Here is a 12,269-nt window from a genome sequence, read left to right on the forward strand (position 1 = left end):
TGGAAATACAAAAAGCTGTAGAATTAATTTTACCAGATCACGGCTATACAAATATTGAATGTAATAATAACCTAGAAGCCACTAATAATGAAAATGAGTGCAAACTTTATGCAGGGCACAATAATCCAACTGAAAATCAGGATAGCGTACAAAACGCATCACAATGTGAAAAGAAATGTATTTAAAGATATTACAAAATTGATAATTAGGGTCCTTTTGAGATCATAATCCAAGATTAATTATACGATCATAATCTGAGGTGTAGATTAAATCCTTTCACTGTAGGAAAAATAATAATGTCTCATTATGCAGACATTGAATGTATAGATCAAGCCGGAGAAAACCTTTTAATAAAATGTAAAAATTATGAAGCAGTAAACAATTTAGTCTATTCCCAATACTTATCTGAATACTGTGTATTTATATAATGTATTTGAATATACTCTGTAGGGGTAATTAGTTAATATATATTAGAGAACGAGATTTCAGAGGTTGAGATCCTCGCAAATACAGAAAGTAAGGTTAGAATTATCCAAAGCGCGCAGGATGGAAGACGAGTCAATAATCAATAGTGAACACCTACCTTCATTCATAAAGGTTACATTTGACTCAGATTAACAATCCGAGTATGTTAAATTAAACTATATAGCAGTAAGGTAGATATATTTAACATATCAGTAAAACAATGTTTTTGATGTTTTGCCTATGCGTATGTAGCAAACTCACCCTGTGAGAATGTTGGACTTTGTTCTGTGGAATTACTACGGTTCATATAGTAGTAACTGTAAGCTGTGTCCCAAGTACACTTGACAAAAGATATTAAATATAGAATAATTTCTGTGACGGAAAATTACCATAATGCTGGTAAATTCTTCCGTAGGCTATATAAGGAAATAAAAGGCCTAACTCTTATGCTGGTGCTACTAGGAACCTCTCTTATGAGTAACATTTTCCTGTGTTTCCAACAAAAGTAGTTACAGCACACTACCAAACATTTGAAGCAAAAAATATGTTCTCGCCATTAACTGAAGTAAAGTAAAGTTTTATTTTTCCAGGCGAAGTTAGGGCTAAGAAGCCTCCTCTAACACCTAACCTCCCCAGGTCAAAGGTGACTTCCGAAAAACCACCAATGGCTGGGCTGCTTTTAAAGACAGGATCGTTTAGCGGTCACCGATCCAAAGGCAGTCCTTTAAATGAAAGCAGCCACGATAATGAGAGTAAAGCTATAAAGAAAGCTAAATCTGTATTAAGCCTGAATAAGAACTTAGATAATAGGGCAAGTTATAGGAATAAAAACTTTAAATCGACAAACAAGTTAAAATTTGCTATAGTGATAATATAACCCTAATATAATAATCAAGCAAAACCTCCCTATGAGTATTCATAAAGGCCAAAGAGCAAATCTGGGGAATAGTGTTCAATGGACTGATGAAGGAAAGGAACATTTCCGGTCCCTAATAAATTTAAAAAATAGAGGAAATTAGATATAAACTCAAATCTACCCTGGTTACGTTCACTAAAAGAAATCAAGTAGATTTATTAACACCTTTCAGGGTTGGAGATAAAATCCTAAAAAAATAGTCTATTTACAGGACTAAAGCAGAACACAAATAAAAGGTTTATCTCAATTCATCACCAACACATGTTAAATATGATAAATAAGTTTAACTTCTTTCAGTGGAATACTAGATAACTTAAACCGAAGTGGTCTGAATTTATACACACAATTTCTAAGAATAACATACGTGTTTGCATAATGCAAGAAATTGGCTCACATATAATTATAATACCTACTAAAAACAATTATAGCAGGAACTGTTAGGATAGATGGGTATGAAGGGGTTGTTATTTTACAGAAATCAGAAAACCTATAATAAAATAACAAGTTTTAATAATAACTTAACACAACTAATCAGCATTGAAATAATTAGTATTAAGAAACCCATTTATTTAATCAATATATATTACAAACACATTAAATAGAAAGAACCTTTTGGCAACAATATTCATAATAAGGATCAAGGGGTGTTGCTCAAAGAAGATTGGCTTTTAGTTACTTTAAAAGGCAAATGAATGCAGTCAATAATCAAATATATCAAACAGTTCAGTTAATGCTAGAGAGGAAATAATTGTGTAAAAATAACACAGTATTACAGGTCCATAAAGAAACCCTCTCGAAAAATATTTTACTATCAAATAATTAATCTTAGCTATTAGTAATAAACATGAAAATCTGCTCCTGGTCTTGATGGGGTGTCATATAAAATGATAAGTACTTACCAATGAACAAGTGCGTACCCAGCGAGGGGGTCCAACGGATCCGGAAACCCCAAATTGTAATAATTATTTTTATTTAAACAATTTAGTACTACTGACATATACTGCTAAAAGACCGTTCTCAACAAGGGAACAAAATGGAACCTTACCCTGTGTCCGTTAAACATCAGTTGTCTGGATCCCCCCAAAATTTTACCTTGCTTTGTTCTTGCCAATGAATACACTTAAAATGTTCCTAGAAGTTTTTAATAACATTTGGAATGGAATTATGAACATCCATATGACATGAAAACATTCAGATTAATTACTTTACTTATAAACCTTTCAAAGAAAATAATACTCTGAAAAGTCTTACAAAACAATCTCTCTAATTTCATGTTTTACTTAAATAATGAACTTAGATTAGAATAGCTAGTTGAAAGATTTAACTGAATTCTAGGTACTGAATATGGTTTTATGAAAAGTAAAGTTTGTAGTGATTATCTAATTAATTTTGTCAGACACATTAATTGCAATGCTTTTTAAGAAAATGGCAGTTAATATCCAGTACATATGGCAATGTTTTTGTACATGTGTACAATGTATTGCATACTGTACTCATAATTCAGTCATTAATATATTTCAGTAGACACCACGGGTTATGACACAATCACTTGTTTATGCTTGTTGTATATAGTTTACATTTCACACCACTGATTTGTTAACAGTATTATAGTAGTAGTATAGTCAGTAGAAATCCAAGCTAAAATAACTGTAACTGCCTACCCGATGTTTCGCTCAACATAGACTACCCTGATTAACATTTCATTCACCACCATTCATGTGATGTTCTGAAACGTAAAAGGATGAAGAAGAAGTTTAATATGTTTGCTACCAAAGGTTACCATGGTATTGAGCCATGTGAATGCCAACATTAAACACTGCGCCACTAAAGTGTACAAAATAAAACATAATGCTTTTCATTGCCCTTTAATGTAATAATTCTCAATCTCTTAACAGCTTTTACGAGGATTATACCTGAGTCATATTGAGTAATAATTAAGAATAAAATTAATGTAATGTATTCTTTTTTTAAATACATTTTAAAATAAAAGTAATAAAAAAGTTTGTAATTTGTAATGAGTATTAACATATAGTGTTGTTTTTGGACATACAGAGTGTTTAATTTCTGTATATAATGATATAGGTACACCATATAATGTGGTTTTTGTATTTTGGATTAATAAAAGATATGATTTTCAGTATCATGGCACCTAAAACGAAGCTCACCTACTTCAATGGTACTGGACTCGCAGAGTCCATCCGGTTCCTATTAGTCTACCTGGACAGAGAGTATGAGGACAGCAGATTTGGAGAGGAGGAGTGGGCCAAAATGAAACCAAGTGAGAAATATAACTAAAAAAGTTACCATGGAAGTTGATGGAGTAATTGTAAAAAAAAAAAAAAAAAAAAAACAACAACTTAAGTAACCTATATGATAATGATTTCTATTTTTTCAGCACTGGAAAACACCAGGAAGGGTATGAGACAAGCAAAAGCAAAAGGGTATAATACCTTGCCCCCCTGACTGAAATCCAGATATCCTTTCAAAGCTTCCATCTTCAATAACAAACTTTAAAGAAGCAAAAGCTGTTATTAATCTCTTATCAAATGACAGTGACACTATTCTTTGACGGAAGATAAGACATCAGATTACTCTCTAATTTGTTAAAAGAACATTATCTACTTAATTACCAGCTGTGTAGGATGGGTATCTCTGAAGCCATAGGCATATATAAAGGGGGGCTCAAGCCCACCTCAAGATTTTGAAAGGCATATATCGAAATTGCACACAGTAGTTTGTTTTATGCTGGAATACATTGATGAGTTCTTAATGATAAAAATTTACAGGGGGAAGATTTCTGAGCCTCTATTTTTGGGGTTATTTTGTACTTTTTAGACCAACCTGTGAACAAACCTCCCCTCCCCAAATAATTTTCTATATACACCACTGTCTGAAGCGGACTTACATTGCTTCTGTGTAGGATTCCAAGGAGAGTGCTCTCTTTCTCTCTCTCTCTCTCTCTCTCTCTCTCTCTCTCTCTCTCTATATATATATATATATATATATATATATATATATATATATATATATATATATTTGTGGCAGTGAAGCGATTGCCATGGCTAGAAAACACTTTTACAAGGCATCTTTTAAACCTATTTAGCTATTTATAGTTACTAGTGGTGTCTTGCATTTATTAAAAGCCTAAAAATGACCTGGTCTGTCTAGATTTCAGGGTTGTCATAATAGATCTTTAGGAATGTGTAATATACTACTACTATACACTTTAAATAAATGGTTAAACTTAATTTGTATTCTGATGATTATAGCTAGAAATAATAAATAACTCAGTATGATACAAATGTGAACTTTAATGATGATAAATTGACATACAGGTTTGAATTTTGAAACAAGATGGAGGATACAATAATGGTAAATTTTTTAAATACAGTTCTTAAATTTTAGGGCAGGGTGGTTGTGCTGACTCAATGAAATATAAATATTAGGTATTGTTTTTAATAAAAGATATTATAATTTTGTTAAATTTTAATTGTATTAATTTTGAATTATTAGCCAAATCGAATGTTCCTGGGTTTTATGTTCTTCCAATGGATCACTGTTCAATTTAAAAGGAACTTTCTCACCCAACGTCTGTCTTCTGCTTCTCTGTACTTCAGTGATAATATGAATTTAATAAATTAACCTTTCTTTTGAACCAAATACTACTGAATACATGTAACCAGTTTCTTTATTTAAGATAATAATCTTGCTTCACTTCTTCTATATCCCTCTCTCTCCTCTAAACTTTTAAACCTCTGCTCTCTTCACTCAACAATCATCCCTGCACACTGTATCACTGAGTTTAGTTTACTTTATAACTTTTATATGTAATAAGGTGAATTTTGATATATTTAATTTTGTATTTATTATTGTTTGTATTAGAATTTGAGACAATTTATAAATAATTATTCCTTAATTATTATTAATTACTAATAAATTTCTAAATTAAATTAAATATTGAAATGAATGTGAGATGAGTGTATGAAATGAGTCATTACAAATGTTGCCTAATTGGCCCCCTGTATCGTGTTGTACTTCTGTCAGCAGCTAAAACAAATAAATCACATGTATACTAAACTCCGTTCTGTGACTTATATCTGGGCAACTCTATGAAAACCCAGGACTGTCACATCACTAACTGCAATTGTCCAGGAATTTGAGGAAAGAGTGGATTGATCTACCAGCCAATCAATCAATATCTCTTTTTTGCCGAAAACAATAATGTACAGGTAATGGCAATAATGTATAGTAGTATGGCAATACAAATGCTAATACTAAATTGAAAATTAAAACTCAGAATCAGAATCAGAATCATTTTTATTGTCATTTATCTTTTACAGATTGGACAAAGTCAGTATATATAGACATAAATACAGTTCTCAGCGAATACCACTTTACAAATTAATTAAGTTAAAACACAAACAGTAAAACTTAGCCCAACTGACAAATAAATATATAAATATATCCTATTTAAATAAAATTTCTATGATATTTAAGAATTCTTCTACTGAATAAAAAGCTTGGCTTATCATCCATTTAGCCACTTTTGTTTTAAACTCTTTAATGTTTGACAGTCTCCCATGCTTCTGGTAACTTATTAAAAAATTTTATCTGTAGATATTTATGGCTCTTAGCATATTTTTCCAACCTTACAACAGGTAAAAACTAAATCTTTGGCATGTCTAAGTGTGATAATTATGTACATCTGTAAATTTAATAAAGTTAGTAACATTTTTCTCTGACATAAATTAAATTCTGAAATATAAAAATGCAAGGAACAGTCATAATATTGTAGCTGGTAAAGTAATTTCTGCAACTTTCCCTGTAGCCTAATCCAAACATGATTCTTAAAGCTCCTTTTCTGCCATATAAAAATTCTGTCAGCACCCACACTATTTCCCCATAACATATTGGCATACAATAAATGTGAGTGAAAAAAACTAAAATATGCAGTCTTCATTAACTCCTATACTAACACAGGACTTTAATTTTTTTAGTAAGAGAAACACACTCTTGACAGTTTTGATATTAAATTATTAGTATGTTCATCCCAAACAAGTTTGTGATCTAACGAGACACCAAGAAGCTTTACTGGTTTGGAAATGTCATCCTCTATTTCAAAATTTCTCAATGAAAATAGTATGACAATAGACAATAGACAATATTCTTTATATTGCAATTTCTTTAAGAAATACAATGGCGTCAACATGTGATAATCTTGCTTTACAATTTTTATGTATCTATTTGTTTATTAATTTTGTGCAATGTTTTTGTCATCTTATAAAAGGTCAAAAAACTCCTTGGTCGAGTATAAGGGTCGCTCCACTAGCCAGTTCTGAAGTTCATTTTTTAACTGGTTTCCTCTCTTGTCCTTAAGGTTTTTGTGGCAATGAGTTGATGATTTTGCGGCCAATGTATGAAGGTTTTTTGCTAAATGTTGTTGTGTGGGTGAATAGGAAGACTGTAGTCGGCTGGCTGCTCTCCTGGTGTTGTATGAGTGTATGTCTTCATTTCTTGGAAGGTCCCAGCTGATTGGTGTAGATGACAACTGCAAGTATTAGAGTGATGTGACGGTTAAGATCTTAAGTGACTTGAACGCTTCTCTGCAGCTATCTGTAGGGCCTAGCCTGCAAGTGTTCTAATAGCTTTTTTTGGAGGATCAGGATTTTGTTAAGGTTGGCCTCGGATGTTGAGCCCCAAGAAATTAATCCATATCGAATGTGAGATTCCACCATCGCGTAGTAGGCTGTTTTGGCTAATTCCGGGCCTCTCCCATCCACATCATTCTTTTTGACTACAAATATCCCAGATGAGAGTTTCTTGGTCAGTGCATTAATATGATCTCCCCAAGAAAGGTCAGCATCAATTGTGAGCCCCAGTAGTTTTGTCTTTTGTTCTGTCGAAATATTGGGAATATCTGGTATTTGTTCATGTCTTCTGCTAAAATTGATATGTGTGGTTTTGGATGGATTGATAGCTAAGTCGTTTTGAAGACAGTATTGGAGTGCTTTGTCTGTAGATGATAAAATGCTAGTTACTAATTCATGTGTTGTGTCATTTGCAAATAGAAGAGTTGTATCGTCTGCGTACATTATAGTCTCTACATTGTCATCATTGATAAAAACAGAAAAGTCGTTGGTGAAAAGAATAAATAAAAAGGGGCCCAATACTGAGCCTTGAGGCACTCCTCTTCTCACTGGCAGTGGCTTTGATCTGTATACACATTTTTTTTCCATTCAGATTTTGTTGAATTTCAGTAATTTGTGTGCGATCTTTCAGGTAGCTAGCCACCCAATCTTTTGCTAGGCCGTCAATACGTATGAGTTCAGTCCTTACTTTCATTAATTCTTAAAAGATTTGACTCAAACCATAGACTAGCCTTATTAACTACTCTGTTCGTGTCACTTAAAACGCTAGCTAAATAGTTTGTCTTTTACAATTAAAGATGTGTCATCTGCATATAATATTGTCTTACAGCTTAGACTGATTGGCAAATCGTTCATGTATAATATAAACAGAAGGGGGCCAAGGACAGAACCCTGTGGGACCCCAGCAAGAACCTCTTTTCGAGACGAATATTGATCTCCAACACAAACCATATGTAGTCTACCACACAAATAGGTCCTGAAGAAACTTAACTGATCGTTGTGGATCCCATAATAATTCTAATTTATTTAACAAGATGTCATGTGAAATACTGTCAAAGGCCCCTGCTGAGGTCCAACAGAGTCATGCCCAAATATTCATGGGCCTCAAAACCTGACAGAATCTGAGAGACAACCTCATCCAGTGCCTTCACAGTAGAGTAGCCTGGCCTAAAACCAAATTGGCTACTTGATAAAATTTTATTTACATCCAGAAATAAAACTGTACAGTTAAACAGACTAAAACATAGATACAGTGTAGACATAAATAAAAATACTGTAGACACAATGCATTTGAATAACTAGAGACATTAACACATAAATAAATGACATATAAATAAATAAGATATAGTCTATTGCGGAGGATGACACTGGGTTACGTGGAGCTTTCTCAGTGTTGTTAGCCTGGCCATGAGGGAGTTCTGTCCCTTTCCCACTCTGACTGGAGAAGTTGGAACAGAGCTGGTATCTCCTTCAGTGACTTGGCTGAAATATAGTAAGTTCACTAACCCTCCTTGGGATTTTGACAAAAGGTGGATTCTATCACCATTCTTACCCATCCTGAATATCCTGTTCTCTGGAGCCAAGTGTAAAAGTATTTTTAGGACTAAGTGCAATTTGTGAGTGTCAATATATTCTCCTTAGTGGGTTTTCCAGTAGATTTTAAAACAATGTTGCATATACGTCGTCCTTTCTTTATAAAATTGTCTTTGACGATTTCATTAAACAATTAAATCTGATTATTAAACGAGTATTTACAGGAGATTTATTTTAAAAAAATCACATTTTTGAGAAATTTTTAATAGTTAGTAAAATATGAACAATTTTCTTGTTCCTTAATGTATTTTTTGATATCTTAAGTATCTTTAGCAGTTCTTGAAAAAGACTGTTTTAACACCCCAAGCACAGCGTGTGAGAATGGTGAAGGAAGTAAGAGTAGTGCTAGTGGTGGAGGTGTACCATACTGATGTTGCCACCGCGTGACCATTTGAAGACGTAAATCTTCACCTATTGCTTTATTAACAAGCAATGCATTGGATGTTAAATTAGTAAAATCATTGGATTTTCGGCACTGCTGTTTGACGTTTGGTCTTTTAACGCAACAAAACAAGGTAGTTGCATTTGTTTAAAGCAGCACCTTATGTTCCATATTTCAACGTAAGGGAGTCCTTATGTTAATTAGCTTAGTGTGGATGAAAGCTTGATTAATTATTAACCTATACATATTGAGAAATTCACTCCAATTATATCAACTTTCTTAGTTGCAAGATAGTACGGACATGATGTATATTGACTCATATTGTCACAGCAACCCCCTGGGGCAAGGTCCCACTGCTGGAGGTGGAGGGCGAGAAATCTGTAGCATGGTCCCTTGCTATTACACGGTACCTGGGTCGTGAAGCTGGGCTTGCTGGTGCCAACACCTGGGAGGACCTCAGGATCGATGAGATTGTCTACGTCATCAGTGACTTGCAATCTTGTGAGTGTTTCATTTGTACTTTAAGTATCAAACCATAATAGATATTTAAGTCGCAAATTTTAATATCCTTTGGAAAACCAATGTACAAACAGTTCTGTATCTCCTACAGAGCCATAACTAAACATATCCGTGGTGTGTATTACTGCATTCTCGGTTTTCATGAGCTCGCACGTGTCTAATACGTATCTCATTATTATTACTTTTCAGTTTAATCAAAGTTTACAATGAAATTGAAAATTATTTGAAATTAAGTTTTTTAAATACTTCCTTTTTTATATTTTATCAATAAATATGCTAATTGTAAGTAAAATACCCTGTCTTGTACTTTTTTTGCTTTTACCTTTTATAATTTATCTATAACTAAAATTAGCTTTGAACTTAATAGACAACAATTTTTTCTTATGTTTGCGTTATAGGAAAGTTAATGGATTTATTGGTGGCGTGCGAAGGGTTAATGTGGAATTGGAAAAAAGAATAAACTTGTGTTAAAAAATGTAATTATAATATTAAAGAATGAAATAACGTCCTCTTTTATATTATTGTTTTTTTTCTCTTTTTAGCAATGGCCAGCTATTTCCATGAAGAGAACGAGGCTATGAAAGAGTATCTTAAAGGACCTTTGTTTAGTACCACAATACCTTTCTACTTGTCACGGTTGGAGAGCCAAGTGAAGGAGAACAATGGTTTTCTGGCAAATGGAAAGGTACGGTTATTTTTGTATAAATTGTATATGTTATTGTTACAATATCATTTATTTAAAGCCTACATTGTAAAACAATATACTAACAATTATGGAACATTTTGAGTAATTGGGTTGGTTGTTTGTGTTTACAAAATATTACATGAGACTAGTCAGTGAAATTAGCATAAAGATACAAAAATAGTATTCTACATTAGCAAAAAATATTAAGGATAACTAAATTGAATGTTATATTTTTATTTTATGTGTTACAATATGAATATTAAGTCTGATTAATGAAATATGAAATGAAGGAGTAGTCTTAAGGTATGTAGAGAACAAGATACATATTGACATTTGTTTAAATTGAATAACTTAATTGGTTCTTACCTTTCCTTCAAATTTCAGTCCTTTGTGATACAGTTGGAATCAACAGGTTTTGGCACAATAGTGCCATTATCATCAGGATTGTAGATTAAAAATTATTTTACATAAAACATTTTATAACTACATAAACACAATTTACAGGCATACTTACGAAAATCATATGTATTTAGAAACTGGACGCCATCTAAACAATAACTGAAATGCACATTTAAAAATCTAAAAAATAAACACAGGCCTCTCGTCACGTGACCTGCAGCTTTTGATAGGATTAATAAAAATAATAAGCTAGGAGTTTAGCTCTTTCAGCTGAAATGGTGTTGTAAATGTAGACAGGAGAATTTCCCCTTCAGAGAACTGCTGCTTGAGTACCAGTAACCACTACAGGAACTTTTTAATTGTACCCCAAAAGTTAGTAGCAAAAAATAATGACAGTTTTAAATTATTAAGTTATTTATGTATTACTAGGTGTTTAATGTGAATAGTGAAATATACAAAGATTTAATTGAAAAAAAAATTAAAATGCCCAGTAAGAATTCAGTTGTTATAGTATTGAAAAATTGACATAATAAAGTGTATATAGTATTAAAATGTATTTTGTACAGTACATCAAATTAGCATAAAAATTAGCAAAGATCAGAACAAAGTATTTTAAAGAATGTTTCTGATAGAAATAAATTATTTCTAATAGTATTTAATTTTGAGTTGAGTAACGTAAAACTTTTTGCCAACAGAATGATATATTCACTTTTGAATTGGACTTGGCCAAAGTTCAATTCTATTAATTATAAGAGATTGTTGGCTACATTCTGATTCCAAGCAAATTGTAAATAAATGCTGATATAATATTTACAAAAAGAAGTATTTTAGGAAAATTGCTATTGAAGGTACATTATAAAAATGTGTGTATGTACTATGTTTACATAGTTATCCTGGGCGGATGTGTATTTTGCTGCACTCAGTGATTACCTGAACTGGATGAACGGCTCAAAGGAAATCCTGGTAGGATACCCCAACCTGCAGGCTCTAAAAGCAAAGATCTTTGCCTTACCCAAGATCAAGGAGTATGTCGCGAAGAGACCGATCACCATAGAACTCCAACTCAAAGAGTGAACACATATACAAATTAAACTAAGAAAGCTTGAATTTAATGCCTTAAATCTTATAATATTGTTATTGACCATTGCTAATATTTTAATAAATATATTTCTATTAACGTAAATTCTGCGACTTTATTTTATTTTAACACATATTTTTTATAATTCATAAGAGATAACAAACATTATGTGTATGTATGTACAGGATGTTCATAAAAAGGATGTCACAAACTTCTGTGGCTGATATTACTCACCATTCCAAACAAAGAAATGTTCAATAAAAGTAGATCGAGAAATGTGCATTTAGCCACTAACCTCCATTTTTAAATTGTTTATACAAAAATTAATATTACTAGAACTAGTAAAGCTACAGATGCCACACTTGCACAAAGGTAGTAATACATAAGAGAAAATGTTTTTTTAAAGATGTGATTTGCTTTAATATTAACAAAATGGCACCTGTTGAATATTTTAAAAGTCAAATAACAAAAACCAGGATCGTTATAAAAACCATACAAAATGCCAACTATTTAGTAATTTTTATAACAATTCCATCAGTACTTAATCCAACAAATCCATCAACGCATAAGTGAGCATGATCACT

At 32.2% G+C, this 12,269-nt stretch overlaps 1 protein-coding gene across 1 annotated transcript; it reads left to right on the forward strand.

Moving 5' to 3' along the window:
* Positions 1-3,519: 3,519 nt before the first annotated feature.
* LOC124367539 (glutathione S-transferase-like) lies at positions 3,520-11,790 on the forward strand. The gene is made up of 4 exons (XM_046824466.1): positions 3,520-3,659; positions 9,335-9,505; positions 10,066-10,208; positions 11,496-11,790. Exons 1-4 carry the CDS (start codon positions 3,524-3,526, stop codon positions 11,679-11,681), a joined length of 636 nt encoding a protein of 211 aa, XP_046680422.1. The 5' UTR covers positions 3,520-3,523; the 3' UTR covers positions 11,682-11,790.
* The last annotated feature ends 479 nt before the right edge of the window (positions 11,791-12,269 follow it).

This window comes from Homalodisca vitripennis, chromosome 8 (assembly GCF_021130785.1).
Source record: "Homalodisca vitripennis isolate AUS2020 chromosome 8, UT_GWSS_2.1, whole genome shotgun sequence".
NCBI classification, from domain to species: Eukaryota; Metazoa; Arthropoda; class Insecta; order Hemiptera; family Cicadellidae; genus Homalodisca; species Homalodisca vitripennis.